Raw genomic sequence first — 19,809 nt, 5'->3', positions numbered from 1 at the left:
TGTAATAAAGCTAAGTCGTGAATTTGGACAATTAACAGGTGAACTATTTGGAGGCCAAATTATTAGTGGTATAAAGGGTCAAAGCAGAAAGTTGCAAGAAAAGGATTTGATCTTTCAAAGAATAGAGGATATTTGTAAGTGTATTGAAAATTGTCCTTCTGAAGTGAAAGTGTTAGCAAACCAGGGGAGGGGTCATTTAATTAGACCTATAACCCAAGACACACAGACAATATACAAGTCTAAACAAATGACCAAGACTAGACTTGTTTGCACATAAACGTCAAGACAACCACACCATGATGCAAAAGTATACAGCATAAGGAGTGCAGTGTCATGTGTGTATCTCTCAGCCCTAATTACAAAGCCATACAAAAGCAGAATGTACTTAAGAACATATCACTAGAAGACTAAGTTCTGGTGGTAATTTAGAAACAGAGTTATGTATTGGGCTTCTAAATATATATTCTACGACAAAACAGTTGTCACAATAGAAATAGTGAATAAAAAGTTGACTTGAGTTAAAAATTAACTCAGTGCAACATAATCACATCATGCACATACAAAAAAATTAGTGACTGTGTAACCCACTCACCTCCTGGATATGGTGTTCTGTCCCATCTAGTGGCACTGAGGAGAGACGGAGGGAGGGGTTGCAGCTGTAGCCAACAGCCAGTTGGCTTTTAGCTCATGCGGTAGAGGCTCATGCACTGAGGTTCCATTCTGCCCGACGACAACTAGGGTCTGTCGGCATTACAGGTGCTCAATGCTGGAATAGAAAAATAAGTTTGTTTCATATAGTGGACATGCTTACCAGAAATAAACAGTGAAAGCTCGGTGCAGTAACAATGTAATAACTCCCTGCAATTCACAGTGTACGCTCGACAAAAGAGACTTAAGGAGCAGGGTGGCTAACCAGCTGAACATGGATTCCTGTTGCAATGCTGTAGCTAAAAAGGCTAATAGTCCCTTCCTGTATACACAAGAGAATTATAGTTGGACCTGGTAGCGCTCCCTATTATTAAGGTTTGCCTGACACTTCCCATTACAAGACCCTTTTTTCAGTTGCTTATAGCTTTGCCAAACTTCAGTCATTTGGGCTGAAATTTTCCATGCCACATGTCGAGCTTAGGCTGAATATTTTTTGGAAAATGTTAGCCAAAATGGATCCCTAGAATGAGGCTAGGGGAAAATACATTGTTTTGCCCATGTTAAAAAAATTCTGGTGATCTTTTCTTTGAGACACTCTAGCATCACCGTACTTTCTCAGCAACTCTCAATTAATATTTTAGGGACTCCGTGTAACATTGGCACAACAATGAATGTGGGTAAAATGCACAGGCTGCCAAATAATCCCACTAAAATTCACTCCTTTGCTCTTTTATTCTATAATCGTTGTAGACACTAGCAGCTTGAGGTGGAATGTTGCTACAGATCTCAACAGTGTGTTATCTGATGGAATTGTAACATTTGGGTATAAATGTCTGTACGCATGGTTTCACTCAACCTTGCCATGCAAAATCTCACAGTAACAAAGTGATGAAATAGATTTTAAAGTCTTCATTGGTGGTTGGGGGAACAATTTACAAAGAATTCAAAATGTGAGAGTTTTTTCTTGCACATATTTTGTTCATCTAAACAACTATCTAATTTAATTCAAGCTCCTTGCTCTTTACAGTTTAAAAGGACCTTACAGAGAGTGAAAATAATTGGATAGAGGAAATGAGCTGATACAGTCACTATCCTGAACCACTATCCTGTAATTTAGCATAAAGTTTTATGGTTGCCCAGTTAATGTGGTATACCACAATATATGTTGAATATAGAGAAGTATGATTAAATAAGGCTGCTGTGAAGCAAATCAGCAACATGTAGAAAAGCATAAATCACGCTGATCTCGGATGGGTAGATGAGCTTCAGGTAAGAACTCCAGGTTATAACTGGTTAGGGCTTGGGGTTATCTTTGGTTTCAGGAGGAGTCATACATACACATCTGAAGACAGAATTTGGCTCCAGGTTTGAAGGTACTTACTTTTCTCAGTTAGCACACCAACCTTTTATCATTATTTACATCCAAAGTTCAGTACGCAACTTCCCCCTCTTTTTCTTTAATGGATAGCTAAGACATTTGTTTAAAATAAATAGGGTCTTTTCTGTACTTGATACATATGCCCAAAAGTCATGTTACTGCTAATGGGAGTTTGTGTGTATCTTGTGTACAGTGTTGTAGTTCTATGGTAAATTGCTAATAATATTGGATCCATTCCCAAATATCATAAATTTATGCTGGTATATACAACTATGGGTACTAAACAGTAGTTAAAATCTTTATGAAAGGTAGCTACTGAGTTGAATATTCAGGTATATTTTAATTAAACTCATTTTGAGAGTTCAAAATAGCCACAAACTGGGAAACATTTTTTTTAATCTCATGCATTAAAACACTGACATAATTTTTTTTTAAATGTTCCTTCCTGGATGAAAGATTTTTGTCAGTTTTTACTCTAGAATGAATTGTTATGGCAAAAGTATAATCCCTCTGAAACAAAGAACGTTATCTCTGATGTCATAAATGTATTGCTATAACATATTTGATTATCAAATATGTTCTAAAATGTTCTGATGCACACTATGAAAGCTTGGGGTAGAATAAGAGAGGTTGGTAAAATAATTAAAATTGAAACTAATCTGACATAAATGTAGCACTATCCCATTGCTCTACTTCTACAAGATCACAACCAGAGGGCGAAACACCATGATGATACACTTAGGATGTGGTTGTTTATGACAGTGGAGAAGAGTACTTGGGAAGGACCTAAATAATATAAATTCATAGATTATAGGGCCAAAAGGGGACCTCAGTGACAGTCTTGTCTGATCTCCTGCCATACGGTCTTGTCTGATCTCCTGCCAACACAGGCCATACGATGTCCCCTGAATTAATTCCTGTTTGAATTAGAGCATATCTTTTAGGAAAGCATCTAGTCTTGATGTGTGTAGAAAGAGGTGAGTGATACAGTAATGACACTCAGAGGTAGTAGAGAGTGAGACAAGATATGGAAGTAAGGAAAGATAAGAAATAAGAGACTCTTCTGTATTATTCTGAGAGGTACAATAGAAGGCAGAGGTGGGCCACATCCGGCCTATGGTACCGTTCTGCCCAGCCCCTGAGCCCCCGACCCCTCCCCCGCTGTCCTCCCTCCCCTGTAGTTATGCTACTGCATGGGCAGCACGGCTTGCACCCGCCCCCTCCCAAGCTTTCCAATAAGCCTGTCCTGCCGCTCTGAGCAGCTGGGTAAGGGGGCATAGGGAGGGGGGTGGATAAGGGGCAGGAGGGCCCGGGGAACAGTCAGGGAACAGGGGATGGTTGGATGGGGTGGAGGTTTGGGGTGGGGGGCAGTCAGGAGTCAGGGAGCAGGGGGCATTGGATAGGGGTTGGGAATCCCGGGACGGGGGGAAAGGGAGCAGGGGGGTTGGGGGTGGGGTCCTGGGGGCGCAGTTAGGGACAGGGGTCCCAGGAGGGGGGCAGTCAGGGGGCAAGGAGTGGTGGGGATTGCATGGGTCGGTGGTCCCGGAAAGCCTGTCAGGGGTGGGGGTGATAGGGGTTGGGGCAGTCAGGGGACAGGGAACGGGGGGGTTGGATAGGGGGTGGGTCCCAGAGGGGGGGGGTCCGTGGAGTCCCAGGGAGTGGTCAGGGAACAAGGAGCAGGGGGGTTGGATGGGGTGGGGGTTTTGAGGGGGGCAGTCGGGGGCGGGAAATGGGAGGGGGTGGATTGGCAGCGGGGGCTAGGCTGTTTGCGGAGGCACAGCCTTCCCTACCCGGCCCTCCATACCATTTTGCAACCCTGATGTGGCCCTCAGGCCAAAAAGTTTGCCCACCACTGATATAAGGTGTAGAAAAGAATCAGATGAGAATGAGGATGATTTAGGGAGAGAATAAAAATTAGGTCTGTTCAAAATATCTGTCTTACACCTACTTTTCCAATATTTCAGAATGACAACATGAAACTTAAAAACATATTTTTCAGTTTTCCATCAAGTAACCTGTTCACATCTAGTACAGATAGTATTTCAGCACATACTCATTATTCTAACAGTAGAATTGTGGAAGGACAAGAAAATTCCTCAAATAGGGTAGGAAAATATCTTTTAGGGACCATTTATGTCAGAGCACTTCAGAGCTACAGTCAATCATACTACTATTTAAAAAATACACTGTTCCATTCTTATAATGTAGATGGCCATTCTGAAACTTCAGAGTTTAGATTTTGGCATACTTTAGACCACAGCTTCTCTACTAGCTAAACTTTTCCAAATTAAAAAAAGCTTCTGGTTTCTTGGGTAACACAATGTGTCGTTGCTACTTGCAATTTCTTTTGAAAGGCAGAGTGATCAGGTATTCCTAGTGCCCTCAGATCTACCATCATCCCCAGTTGGTAGCTTTCTGTGAGAGGGATTATAGGGCTTTTGCCCTAGTCCCTTTCTTTATCCAAAGATCTCAAAGAACTTTACAAAATGGTGTAATCATTTTTATCTCTATCCTTTGTCAATTCTGTGTCAGTCTTCACCCTGTGGTGTTCCTTCTATCAACAGCAACTGGAGGCAGACCACAACTTTTCTTCTGTGTGTGGGTTTAAACTACCCCTCAGGAAGAGCTCTCCAGAATTCTGGATCTTCATGCCAATACAGATGGCATACATCAGGCCTCCTTATGTAGCAGAGTTTTTTTACAGGATTAAAAAAACAACTAAATATTTTCCTTTTCTTTTTTTCGTTGTCTTCTAAGTTCTCAAAATTGCTGAACTCCAAAAATGTTTTCCTTTTCTGAGGAGGGTTTGAAGGGCAATACCTCTTTGATAAGAAAACAGAAATCTTCAGCACTTCTCATGGAAGCCTGGATCATGTCCTGGGCTGAAGCTCTCGTTTTGTCCCTCAGGATTCTACACATCAAAGGAAAAGAAAAGTCAGAGTTGACTGGCTCTGCAGAATGTACTTAGACCTGAAGGGATGTAGTCAGAGCCAGCCATTTTTGCAGAGCATCACAAAGCAGGTTGGAAGTCCTGATGAACCTCTTGGTATTCAGGTCCAGTTGGAAAACCAAAAGATACTACATGAGGAAGATGCACTTAAAAGTGGGAAATCTGGACACCTAAGTTCAGAAGTGGCTTCAGGGCCTCCTTCTCCATGCAAGTGTGAAGATGCTAAATAATTTGCAAACAAACAGGCTAGTGAGTTTGGTTACCTTCTCAATAGCTCTCAGGTCTCAGTCCTCAGGCCTGATTAAGCCGTAACTGGAATCTCCTCTCAAGATCCCAACACAAAAGAACATATTTCAACAGGAGCATACCCTGCACCAAAATCCAGTGCTGCGAAAACTGAGCAGTAGGGAACTCAGATATTCGAATAAGGTGATAAACACTCTCCTAGCATCTTGGAGCAGACAGACAGATGATGACTACAAATCACTTGGATGAGATTCAAATATTGGCACCCAAAAGACATCTTGGAGCAAAGTCAGCTTAAAGTAAAGGACACTCTAACATTTCTACAAGGAGGCTTGGCTCCTTGCTAACACTTCAGAAAGACAAGTCTGCAACTGTAAGTATATTGCGCTGTAACAAACCCTGGAGAATCTCTAATCACTCTCACAAAATAGGTTCCTCAGGACCACCACTATCATCAGTGCTCCATTACTACTCAGATTCTTGACATGATCTTCAACTGTGTACTACAGGTCCACATAAACCACTCTTCTAGTCTTTGCAGTCAGCATGTGTTCCCACTGGAAGACCTTTTCTCACTGGAAATCTCTTGCCTACATGCCATGTCCTCAGCCTTAGGGATTTCAGAGCGTGGCATGTGCTCTTTGGAGCCTCAGTTATACATATTCTACCAGGGCATAGCAGTTCTTGAAAATGACCAGTCCTCCTTTCTGAAGGTCACCATAATCTTTCTCAGAAGATTTGTCTGAATCCAAACATCCTAAGGAAGTAAAAGGGACATACAGGGGATAAAAGATGTATATAGCAGAGGCATTCAAAGGCTCAGGTACAGCTCCTAAGCTTATTGCTGCTCACTCTAAGAAACTGTGCACCATCTATGGTGAGATCTTCAAGGTTGCTATGTGATCCTCCCCCCACACTTTTCTCAAAGCACTCTAGAGCAAATATCCACACCCTTGCAGATGCCATACTTGGTAGGTGGGTGGTACAAAGTGTGATGCCCCAATAGCCCCTTACTTTCCCTTCCAATTTCTACATCATTCAATTGATTTCTTCCCCTCCCCCCCCCACCGGAATGATAAATTGTTTTCTGATTGAACTTCAGACTGATGTGGAGGGAAGGGGAGGAAAAATTCTTACATATGAATTTTACTTCTAAAATATTCCATGTCCTTTGGAAGTTTGCATTACATCCACAGATATTTCTGGCTGTCACATGCTTGTTAAATAATTTGAAAGGGAAAAGTGTGTTCACCTAGGAAATCCCTAAATTTCCCTAAATTTCTTGTCAAATCTACTGCAAACAGTTTGATTAACACTTCTTGACTGTTGTATAATCAGTTTCCAAACTGAACAATGCTGTCATTCTTGAGAGTCATTCCTGCAGGATGACCCTAAGCCCCAGGCTCAGAGCCAAAGATCTGGTCTAACTCTCAATTGCTGTTGAGGCAGGGAGCATCCCTCAGTGAAGACTTTCTGACATGGAGGTTTCTAGAAATAAAATGCACAAATAAGGTCCCATTTTTCCTTTTACAGATGGAGAAACTAGTCCACAGAAAGTCCATGGTTTGCTCAAGGTCACCCCTTGAGTTAGCAGAGAGTATAGACCCCTATCTCTTGCCTCTTAGTCCCCTGCTCCAACTCTTTGGCCATGCTACAGCCTCCAGCCTTGTATTGATTTCATGTATAATAGGTGTGTGCCTCCCACGCTATTTATTCAGCTGTTTTCCTCAAAAAGCAAAAGTATATGTAAATATATCACTGTGTAGCATAACGCTCTGATGTACTTTCTTCCTATGAGGCCTTTTCTGAAAGTTTAACTTATTGGAATTATACATGTTTCAGGATGAGTTTTCTGTTAATGTCTTCGTTATGATGTTTGGGTTTTTCTTCATGTCTGTCATTTTAAATAACTACGCTGTCAAATAGCACAGGCCAGTTGTTTGCTTAACTACTGGATATCTATGGAATCAAGTATACCTGTGGGCATTCCGAAGACCAAGGTCAGCTGAAGTGGCTAGAAAAACCTGAGAGTTCTGCCACTAGTGATAAGAGCCTTGCCTATTCACTTTTTTCCTTCCCCACTTCCCCGCTATATTATGTAACCTCAACCTTATCTGTCTCGCCCCTTTCTAAAGAGTCTCTTGAAAAAAAGCAGGGATTTCTACCCGTTTTTTCTGATTTCACACAACTCCTCCGATGAAGTGAGCTGTAGCTCACGAAAGCTTATGCTCTAATAAATTTGTTAGTCTCTAAGGTGCCACAAGTACTCCTTTTCTTTTTGCGAACTCCTCCTCTGGCAGTCTTTTTCTGTCCAGAAGTCACAAGTTTTCCCTTGAGTTGCTTTTTTCTTTTACTCCTGAGAAATGTTCTGTCTAATCATAATCATAAGTAAATATTGCCAAGAGTCCTTTCAATCCCTGAGGTAAAATAGTCTAATTCTGTTTTGTGGGATGTGAGTGGAGAGTGACCAGGTGAGACATGTTATTGGGAAAGAGCCTCTCTATCTATTTATTTAAGAACTGTCAAAAAGTGACTCTTGTTCTTGTGCACTAATTATCATACAAAAGTCATGAATATGGCTCATTTTATTAAATCTTTTGTTTTGAAGTGGGGCAGCTTCTAACAGCAGCCGCTTTGACAAAGCACCAGAGGATTCTGTTAAAAAGTTGTGTTTAGTAATTGTAGTCGTTGTGTCAGAATATAACTGACTTGGAGCTGAAGGATTTTTGTGAGATGAGTAGCTGTGCCAGCAGGGACCCAAGTCTCATGGGCCAGCCGCGCTCTCATTAAGATTTGCCGCTAGCCGTGGCGATGTTCGGCAAGTATGTGACGTGCATTCTGTTATTGTATGCTTGGCTTGTCAGCCTGCAGCTTTCTGACACTCACTTATGTCACTCTTTATTCAGAGAGGAAGAAGCTTTTGATAATTTGACAAGACAAGCTCTTAAACGATCTAGGTCATGGCCTTCACTGTCTGTGATTGTGAACATATTTCCTGAAAGCCCTGTCACTCATCACAGCTACATTTTCTCCCGGGGAGCCATAGGCCTGTCCTGGTCTCTTGTCAGCTCATACATTTTGGTTATTCATATACCAAATACAGTACTGTGGTTTTTTTCTTCACTTTTGCAAATGCTAGCATGTTAGTAAGGCTAATCCTTTCTCCTGTGCTGTGTTCCCAGCAGGGCTGTGTTCAAGGGTTCTCTCTAGTACAAGCAGACAACTGGCCAAGGGAGCTGAAAAGGAGGAAAGGCCGCTTAGTGCTGTTTTTGTGTTTGTTCATTGTTGTGGAAATATGAGAACTGGTGGCAAGGGCCTTGTCTATTGAGCACTTGAGTCTTGGTCTGCTGTCAGGGGCTGTTTAAGATTGAGTGTTTTATTTTCTTTGATGTTCACATTTGAGAATAGGGAAGTGGGAATTAAACAACAGATGCATTAAGCTATTGTTCTGGTAAAACAATAATTAGCACCTGATAAAATTCAATATGGGTCGAAATGCACAATATAAACTCTTGATTCATCTGGTGTGGCAAACTTAGTTGATTCATGTTTGAATTTTATCAATAATAACCATTCCAAGTTATTCATATGATGTCAGAAGAAAGAATGTAACAGAGGAAAAACTAATTGTGCAGAACTTAAAAAAGGGTGTGCAGATTCAGTTAAAGGGATTTAAAAGTATACTTTGTTTGTGTTTTATGCAGCAGTAAGATGGTAGGGGCTGCTTTTAAGAGTATAGGAACCTTTTGTGTTCATACATCTAAATGCTAGTAAGGTCAGACCACTGGGGCAGGAAATAAATGCAATTTTATTTTAATGAAGTTCATCACACTTCCATCCTACATGTATACCACAAGGGCCTTTCTTTAAATGAGGGCTATCATGATTAAATACTTTTAAATAAATAAGAAAAATCACAGGTTCAGTGGTGGTTGTATTTGGTTATCTCTTTTCCATAACAAGCCACTTTGCTTCATTTGAGAAGCCCGTATTCTGTAGTCATTGTTATATATATTATTATATATATAATATATATAATATATATATATACTTGGTCATTCTGTGATAAGGAAGAGGCACAGACAGTGGTTATGAGTTGTGCATGAAGTCAGTCTCAAGATTATTATTATGTTTTTAAAACTATGGCTATTTTTTAGCCTGTCATCCATTTTGGACTGTTGCATAAACCACCTGAATTGTATTTTGATTATGAAAGTGTTCACTTATTTGCCTTGTGAATATAGAAATATGCCAGTTCAGTTTTCCTTTAAATTTTCACCTCTTTTTTCCCCCACAGCCTTAAAATGCACATAGAGATAAGAGCAATAATAATACTAGCTCTTTTTAGATAGAGTTGCTGGGTGAGGTGAGGTTGTGCCTTTTAAATGTTTTTTAAGCACTACTAGTTGTAGGAGATATAAGTTTCTTACTTCTTAGCAACAAATTTCCACAGTAAATAGTGTCTTCATATCCAGAGTCACAAAATGATTATTCTAAAACCAAGTAATTTTTTTTTATTAAATAGCTGCTGCGTAAGTAAAGGTCATATAGCAGAGTGGCATTTTGCCAGTATATGACAACTCATTGATTGCGATTTTTCAACCATATTATTCTGGGAACACTGTGGTAATCGAAAACTACCCAGAACTAATGTATAAATAACTGCCTGCTACCCTTGCTAATCCTGTGTAAGTGCCAAACTAGTATCCATTTTAGGAAGGTGGTAAATCCTTTTGTTTGTATTCCAGGATAGCTTGAGTGTTTTTAAACTGTCACATGTTGTATGTAATGCATACATGAAATGCCCAGAAATGTAATGCATCCTACTGTTTCTTTACAAAAATAATGTTAATATAAAATACAAATATTTACATAGAATATTTTAATAAGACAGAATGTGTGGAACAGTCGCAGCGCACAAAGTGTACATTTTTCTCTCCAGAAAATTGCATTACTAGTAAATGTATAATAAATAATAAAATTTTCAGCCCATTTGGAGAAAACCTACTGTGTATCTCTGATTGCATGCCTCAGGGCCACTGGCACTACCTTTTATTTTTTAGAAGTTCCATTACATTTTGTTAATTGTTTGTATTTTAATGTAAATTCTCTGTAAAACTAAAGGAAAGCATTTATGAGACATGGGAGAAGGATTGTTTCAAAAATCTTAAGAAATGTTACTAATATAAATTTACAAAACAGGGGACTTGAGAGTTGGAAGTTAAAACTACATGATACCGTCTGGAAAACATGAAATAACCAAGATTTCTGATGGAAACCCTCAGAATTGAGATTTACAAACCAAATGGGAAATCGTTCAAATGACCAAGAGATTATTTCCACAGTAAATGAGGCGTTATAAAGAAATGAAAGATAGTGCGCAGATAATTGTTATATAGCTGAATGTGTATATGTGACAAACACACACCTGGTTCTGACATGTATAACAGTCAAATTAGCAATAGGTATTTGTTTCTGGCTCTGATATGTGTATAAAATCAGAATCAGAAAAGCCATTGTAAATTTTATAAAAATATTAAGGAATATTAGGAAAATATTTAGCAGCCATGTCTGATTGATTCTCAATACATTTTTATTTTGTTTTTAAGAAAAAAGTTTCACATTTCCTCTCTCCCACGTTCTGTGCTTTCTTCAAGTCTACTGTTAAATTGCTGTTATAGAAAATCTACTTTATATATAGTTTTTACCATGGACTATGCTTTGAAGTTTGTGAACAAGATGGACAAAGATCAAAACAGGAGACAGCAAGCCATTGTAAAAATAGAAGCATTAAAGCAATCTGTTATGCTCCTTGTTTACATCTCATCTGACATTAGGCTACTGAGGATTATTACTTGTAACAATTATACTTTGATTAGGATTCAGACATGTACAAAAATAGCAACATAATTTTAAATTCACTTCTGTATTAAAGCAAAGTAACTGCTGAATTAATTTCCAAAACATTATGTAGGTTTCAAATGTTACAAAACACATTCTATACCCTACATGCAGAATTTTAGTCTGCTGTGTTTGGGTTTGTTTTATAGTAATAATAGTTATGACAGTTAAAAACATGTTTAGTCTCCAAAACTTCTAACCTTAAGAGAGAAAGGGAGAGAGAAAACTGTTACTGGCTTTCTGACAATGGCAGGGAGTGTGTTAAACCAGTGTAAAATTCAATTAAACTGTCTAGCCAGGTTTTTGAAGCTGAAATGCAGACCCTTTCAGTTAAGCTTCTTATTTCCTGTGACCGACACCGGTGGATACTGTGTTATGCCAAAACCAACAGGCTGTAAAGCACCTTGTTTCATGCCCCAGCTGATCATATTTTATTTTCCAGGCTTGCCCAGAAATATGGAGGCAGTATCACCTAACAGTAAGTAGAAACACCTTTTTTATTTTCTTGTACCCAACCTATTTACTCTTCTGTGAACTGCTGACCGTAAAATATAGACAAGCATCTTCTTCAGGAAGATAATAAATATCTGAAGAGTTTTTGAACTGGAGACTGCAATAATACACTGTCCCTTTTTATGCGTTCTTAGAAGTTCTGATTATTTTTTATTACTACATAATTAATGACTGCATCATATCATTTTCCTCTCCATAACTGCATTTAGTGTATACATTGCAAAAAGAAAGTTTAGTTTTATACTGGGGTATAACAGTATTCCTGTCTCAGTGTTTCCCAGATTTGGTTGTCAAATCCCCATATTACAAGGCAGTTTCTTTAACTTTGAATTAAAGAACATTACCTAGAGAATGGAATGTGAATTTTAGAAATAAACTTTGAAATCTTTGTAAATGATTCTTAAAGAAGAAATCAACTGCCACTTCTTCTTTGGCACCTGGTTAGTTGATCTTTAGTTATAAAAATAACTACTACACACTACAAATAAATTATTCAGTTTTTAAATTTTTTGTATGCAAAACGCAGGGAAAATTTAAACAAACTGCACCTACATTAACTAATGTGGAGTCTGAAAACAATATTTAACTTGTTTAGAATAATGTCTAATTGATCTACACTACAAACCTTAAATACTATTTATACGCGCGCGCGCACACACACACATTTATGTATAAAAACTTAGGCCTTGCCTATGACTTCTTTTCAACATAAGGAAAATGTGTGTTTAACTGGAATAACTTTATAACCACTGTCATCCTTGTACAATTAAACAAAGCAGAAAGTTTATCCAGTACTTTTTGTTGTGCTGTGGTTTTCAGGCTTTTCTTTTCAGTAAGGGAATACTGCTATAGGATGTACTTTAAATCTGTTCCATGTGCCTTTTCAACATGTTGGAACTTTCTCTTTTCTGTTTTAGCAGCTAAATTTAATAGTAAAGGATACACTCTGTTGAAAATCTTTCCTGTGTTTAGGGGTTTTTTTTTAAACATTCACTCTGGAAATCTCCATTTCTGTATGAATATTTTCTTTTCTCTTAAATTATCAGATTAAAGAAGATGTAATAAGAATAGGTTGAGTTGCATTCACTTTATATTGTTGTTTGCTTTATTTATTTAAAGATACTCAAAAGAAAAGATTCAATCCTTTATAATTTTTATGCTCCAGAAAAGGAAGTGTTAAAATGGTTTGTTAGATCCCTTATGGAACTTGGAATCTAAAAATCACATAGTTGTATTTATGCAATAATGTGATGATGAATTAGGTTTCAGCTAATATGTCAAAATACATTTTGTCATTTGGGCCTGTTTTGGACATAGAACAATTACTCAGAGAAGAGTTATAATCAACACTACAAAAATTCTTACTTTTTAAAAGGCTAAAAACAGATTCTTCCTGACAGTCATTGACAACAATCTGAGCTTTTTCACCATGAAGAATTGTAGCCAACTAATTTGCAGGGAAATTTTTACTTTATACTTTCAATGTGTGTGAAATTAACAATATCCACCAACAGAAGATCTACTTTAACATTTTTGGAGCTATGCGTGAAATGTCATATTGGAAAAATTATTACTTTGTTGGAAAAATATTGCTTTGGGGGTACACTCTGCTGTGAGAGAAGAAATTTTTGAAATGTTAAATATATCATACATATAAATATTTCCTATTTCATTACTAAATATTTAGTCCCTATCTGTTTCTTATAAATGCCTTTACTTTTAGTACTAAATTATCCATGTTGTTTGCAACTTTAAGTGATGATCTCATTTTGACAGGCACTAACATTAATTAAAGCAAATCGATTATACTTTTTTTAAAACTTTTGTTGACAACAAAGACATAGTTGACATTTAAAATAGAGGCTATAGTTCAGAGAATCTATATTATTGAACTACTTAAACACGTCAGGAGATCAACTTTTTCTTTTTTCACTTAAGAATTCTCTCTAGATCTAAACTGCAACAGAAGCAAATAATATTCAGGATGATGCTGAAACAGTTTTGAATAGAGTTGTTGTCTATTTCTTTTACATAAGTATGACTAAAAGGTAAAGTTGTTTGCTCTCAAATAGGCATTCCACTGTTTAACTGCAGTCTTCAATTTACAATTCCATCATAGTTTGCTATAAATACAGATTTCTAAACAAGTAATGCAAGAGAAGAAAAATACTTGCATTTATTATTTTTGGAGAATATGCATGTATCTTTACAGGTATATGTACTCATGTTAGATTCAGGTTTTTTCATACCTTAACAATATATATAGCAAATTAACAACTGAGTTCAAACTGAATTTGGGAAAATTGTAAACTGATAATGTGCATAACATATATAGACATCAACCCAAGCAGAGCAACGGTTATATTTTATACAAATATGTGCCATGTTTATGAACTTTTAAAACCACTTCTATCATACTGCTTTGCCAAAGGTCCATATAAAAATTGTGTTTAAATGCACATACATTCTTTAAATGTTCTTAATTAATGACTCTGAAAGCTTGTTAAAAACAACAGCACCCAATTCTTGTCTCTTTGTGACGCTTTTGATGATTTTATTCATTATTTGTCTCTTTTCTAAGAGGTGGACTGCCATCTATTGACTCATAGTAGCTCTTGCACTTCAGTGTAGCTTCAGTAGGAACAATGAGTACATAATAATAATTCTATTGCTACTGTTATGGTTGGTTTTAGTTTAAACTCTACGGTTGGAAATTTCGAAACACTAAAAAAACTTTTTTCAGAGTAGCAGCCGTTTTAGTCTGTATTCGCAAAAAAGAAAAGGAGTACTTGTGGCACCTTAGAGACTAACAAATTTATTTGAGCATAAGCTTTTGTGAGCTACAGCTCACTTCATCGGATACATCGGATGCATCACAAGTACTCCTTTTCTTTTTTAAAAAAAATTTGTAATAATTGTCAGAAATGTCTTGCTGGCAGCTTCTTTTTGTTAGAATTTAAAATATTTTAAGAGGCAGTTGAAATGGCAAAAAGAATTATGAGCAGAATATTTTAGTTTGTTCCTTGTCAGAAAAAAACAGACAAATCATATTAATGAAGCTTAAATTTAAAGGCTCTGTGATAATCAAAGGTTTATAACTGGGCACGGTTAGGTTCTTGAAATTTCTTTCAACTATAACTAGAATTACTCTGTAAAATCAGTCAATCACCAAAACATTAATCACATTACATATTGTGAATCAGGATAATATTTAATGACCAGTTTTGATGATGATTTAAAATGTGATTAAATAATTTTCATTGTGCCTATTCTGTATATTTCTTCTTTTTTCAGAAAAGATAAAATAAAGTTGTCAACACATTTTTATGGTTTTTTTTCCCTCATTGTTTCCTGCATGCAATAAATGATAGATACACAGTTATACATTTAGCAAACTCGTTATTATCATAGTAGTAGGGTAATAATACAAGAAGCTGATTTTCAAAATCCAGTAAATATAATTTTACAGTATTTTGGCCAGATATAAATAATGCTAGAATATGAAGAATCACAGTCCTACAAAAAAATAATTTTTAAAGGCCCTTTAGACAAGTTCAGTCCTACAGTGCACTGTCCCTGAGCCTTAGGAAAACTACCTATAACTCTGACTGAAGAAATAGTATTGTCGTTCATGATTTTATTATGGTTGTAGCCAGTGGCACCAATTGGGATTGGTGGCTTGGTTTTGCAAGATGAGTTACAAATACTCAGAAAGATGCAGTCTCTGATGCGAAGAACGTACCATCGCTCTCATCTCTTTCATATCAGGACTAGTAAAGAGCACTTTCAGTCATAGCAATTCATTTTAAGAATATTAGCCTCTTTCTAAATTCTATCTTCCTGTTATTTTTCATTTCTGTTTATAAACTACTCACGACCCAAACTAGAATTGTATATGTGTTTGTAGAATATTTTGCTCTGGACAGATACAGGTCTAGGAAAAATCTTTCCCACTTTAGTTACAAAAATAGTGCGTACTGAAGTTAGTGGAACTGCTCTGGTGACAAACCGGATTTATCTTCTAACTTACATTTTTGGATAATTTTGTTCAGCTTTGTTGTTTGACCTAAAAATGCACTGTATATTTAATCTGATCTGCTTTCTTTTTTCCCCGTGGCAGTTCCTCTTTTAGGTAACTTTGCACTTCTTGGAGACCCCCACACCTACAAATACACCAAACAGATTTGTACTCATTCTTGACTGTATAGACTGTATCCTTAGATTGTGAAGTGCTTGGGACCGAGACCAGGCCTTCTGGAGAGCCTGGAAAATTCCTTGAACGCTATGTGAACACTACCTTAAACAATTAATAGTAGATAGCCCTGTTATTACACAGCAATGTTGCCCGCTTCAGAAGATAACTACTGCTGTAGAGTACTTCTGAAAAAAATGCCACAGCACTAGATATGTATCTACATGGGTGGGGCTTTGGGCTGAATCCAGTTCACCTTCAGTGTGGCAGAGAAAGGCAATCCAGTGGCTGGCAGTAGAAGCTAGACAAATTCAGAGTGGAAATAATGCAAACATTTTGAATGTCAAGAGTAATTAACCATTGGAACAATTTATCAAGGGTCATGGTGGGTCTCCATCACTGACAATTTTAAAATCAAGATTGGATTATTTTTTTTAAATCTTCTCCAGAAATTATTTTGGAGAAGTTCCCTGATCCGTGCTATATAGGTCATCTTAGATTATCACAATGGTCCCTTTTGGCCTTGGAATCTGTAAATCTATGAATAGCTTAGTGCCGTGGCTCTCAACCTTCCCAGACTACTGTATCCCTTTCGGGAGTCTGATTTGTCTTGTGAACCCCAAGTTTCACCTCAATTAAAAATTACTTGCTTACAAAATCAGACATAAATAAACAAAAGTGCCACAGCACACTATTATTGAAAAATTGCTTACTTTCTCATTTTTACCATATAAAATTAATCTATTTAAATAAATAGTATACTTACATTTCAATGTATAATATATAGAGCAGCATAAACACATCACTGTCTGTATGAAATTTTAGTTTGTACTGACTTCGCTAGTGCTTTATACGTAGCCTGTTGTAAAACTAGGCAAATATCTAGATGAGTTGATGTACCCCTGGAAGACCTCTGTGTACCCATGGTTGAGAAGTCCTGGTTTAGGGAATCTACTAAAGTAAGTAAAATGAGTGGGATTCGGCTCTGTGTGTGTGGGTATAGTGTGTGTATGTGGGTATAGCGTGTATGCGTATGCGTATTTTTTAATGGAGCATTTACCTTTCAGTCAAATAAGGGATAACTATGAAAAATGTAGGACAAAGCTTATTTTTAAATAACACATAATATTTTGTTTAAGGTACAAAAGCACATATTTGTATCTTTATTATTCAAGCTGAAAAATGGGACAAAATGTATCCTATATTCACCTGATATGGGGCACACGACATTACGCACCAGGAAAAACATGGACACTATAATGTTTGGCATAAAATAAAATTTGCATTCACATTGTATAATTTCATTTTTTTCTGACTACATATGTTGTACTTTATCATAGCATATTGTAATCTAATTCATTCATACACTGAAGCATATAGCAAGCACAATCCAAGAATAAAATCTACATACAATAATGAAACAGAAATTAATCTTTCTAATATCTATATGGCCTTCTTCAGGAAATACATGTGGCAAGACTAAGGAAAGGTAAAGCCCAGCAGATGGACAAAGCATAGTTGCTTTCTTGTTTTTCTAATGTATTTCCAGATGTGTAGATATACTTTTAAAAAAAATCCTGCTGTTTTTAGGAGGGTTGTTTCCATAAGGATAGCTCATCCTTGATAATACCTCTCTTCCTCTTCCAGTGTTCAAGCAGTAAGGGTCCCCTCCCCCATCTCCTGTCTCTGCTAGTTTCATGTATATTACAACCCCTAGTCCAAGATGGCCACCAACAGAGTTTTACAGCCATCAGAATTTTTAACCAACTGACGCTATCATTAACACATTTTTTGACAGTTTGTTAATCTTACTTTTAATCCACTTACATAAAAAAAGGTGAACCAGAAAGTCGCTGTTTTGGCCTGTGTGCGTAAAAGACATGAAGGGACAATACATCTTTTGTGTTTAAATTTTGCACTCTGATTTCTTTGTGTGCCATTATTACAATTCTACATGGCCTGCCACCTTTTTTCTGAAATAAAAATGTAAGCAGTCTAGACTCAAATCAATTTAAATCCTTAAAAATGTGACTTTCAGAAAGAGTTTTTAAAATATAGTGTTTGTGAAAAAATATTTAAGCTTGAGAGTTGGCAGATTTGGAAACTAGAGAAGGCTTTGTAGGTTTTGTGCAGATGACGGTTGGAAAAGAGTATTTTGGTGCAGAGATTAAGTCTTGCTACTCTCCAGTCTTGCTGCTCTGTCTCATGGATGGGATTATTGAGGCTCTTGGGACATGACTATGGTATCAACTCCTCTAGAATTACCTGACCTAAAGTTTCTAGAGCAGTAACTTTGTAAAGATTATGTAAATTATATTACATGTCACCAACTGATCAGTGTCGTCTTCTTTTTAAGAAAATACTGTAATATATTACTTTTGTTGGACATAGATTATATATTTTTCACATACTTTGGAGAGACACGGCATCCCATCACAAGTTGTATGTCAGAACTCACATAGCCATTTTACTGGATGATTTACAGTGAAGATAACCCAGAATTGCAAGGCATTTGAATTTGAAATAAGGATGACTTTGTGATGTTCTGTGCAATGGAAAAAACAAGAGCATCTGCACTTAGGAAAAAGTGGTTTAAGATGTTTGGGTTGCGTGAAGTTCTCACATGGCTTAAAAATTTATGTTGAAATATGTTTAGTTTAGGAGAAAGAAGTTCCAACCCTTTAATAATAATTGGTAGAGTTACTTTTTTAATTATCAAATGTTTATGAAAATTTCATCCCTCCTGCTTTTACATGTGTGTGACCTTTGGCAAATGTTTCCATGAAGGTATTATGCTTCATAAGCGTTCCATTATTTAAAAAAAAATCATTCAGGAGTGGTTTGATTTGTCAGATTTTTAGTTTTTGTTTTTTCGTTTAGTTTTTGTTTTGCAGTACATAGTATTGTTTTCCTATTAATGGCTATTTCTTCCTTACTTGTGACTTCTTTGTAAGGTTCATTCAGAGTACGTTTACTGCTGTTACGGTAGGGAACGCTTAGGGCTGGTCTTATTTCCAAATAGCCAAAGTATACAAAAGGCTACCCTGATAGCTTTGAGATATAAATTAGCAGTTAGATCACTCTACACATAGTGACTTTAACTGTATAATGAGTCCAAAATATATACTACAGGTGTGGGTGAGATTGATTGTTAAAATGATTGAGTGTTTTCCAGTTTTTACTTTAAACTGCATTTAAAGTATTATATGCAAAATGAATGATCTTCATAAATAATAAAAAGTTCATGTTAAACTTTTGATTGTCTACAAACATGTATTATTTACATACTTACCTTCTCAGAAAAATACAAGTTTAGAACTAGATGCAACTAACCGCTTATAAGGGGAAATAATTGAAGTACACAATAATCAGGTTTTGTTTTTACTAGTAAAGACAGAATAGAAAATTCCAATTGCAGATATATTTAAGTGGCACCTATGTTACTATGTTTGTTTGAGGAGTAGCTGCTGATGCTGTTCCTAATGTTTTTTCTATACCTAGGGCCGGATCCTCAGCTGATGTAAATTGTCCTAGCTGTTCAGTGGAGCACTGTCAGTTTACAGCAGCTGAGAATCTGGCCCTTAGCCGTATGTTTTGTCCACTTCTAAAGCACTCTAAGAATTCTGAACTGTTGTTAGAGCGTGTGAAAGTTAACCTTGTTGGAATATGAACCTGCAAGTGGCACAATAATGAACTGTCATTTATTTGAACCATTTAACCATAAGTTATTTTCTGAATATTTTCTATAACATTTTATGCTGAAACTATGTGATTGTACGGATTAGGGTAGGGGAGTGGTGTGGTACAGCTTAAGCCTTGATTATAAGTTGTGGTTTGATGTGCTGTAGGAAACAGTCCTACACCACGGCAGAAGAGATGGATGGACTGATCTCATCAGACTCTTTTCATTTCTAACTTCTGTGCACCTACGTACAGTAGCCCCTTGAACTATTTCCATTTGTTAAGATACATCCTTCAGTA

The 19,809-nt window shown here is 36.9% G+C and overlaps 1 protein-coding gene across 4 annotated transcripts in view; it reads left to right on the top strand.

Annotated features, from left to right (window-relative positions):
* The window catches only part of ZCCHC7 (zinc finger CCHC-type containing 7), a 168,430-nt gene that overhangs the window by 121,913 nt on the left and 26,708 nt on the right, over nucleotides 1-19,809 (top strand). For all 4 annotated transcript variants that reach the window (XM_043514563.1, XM_043514562.1, XM_038403014.2 and 1 more), the window contains one exon: nucleotides 11,566-11,601. In XM_043514563.1, the coding sequence (XP_043370498.1) occupies nucleotides 11,566-11,601 (36 nt within the window). The remainder of the gene's footprint in view (nucleotides 1-11,565; nucleotides 11,602-19,809) is intronic.

This window comes from Dermochelys coriacea, chromosome 5 (genome assembly GCF_009764565.3).
Source record: "Dermochelys coriacea isolate rDerCor1 chromosome 5, rDerCor1.pri.v4, whole genome shotgun sequence".
NCBI lineage: Eukaryota > Metazoa > Chordata > Testudines > Dermochelyidae > Dermochelys > Dermochelys coriacea.
Note: the sequence above shows the minus strand (reverse complement) of the source record. Positions and strands in the feature narration are given on the sequence as shown.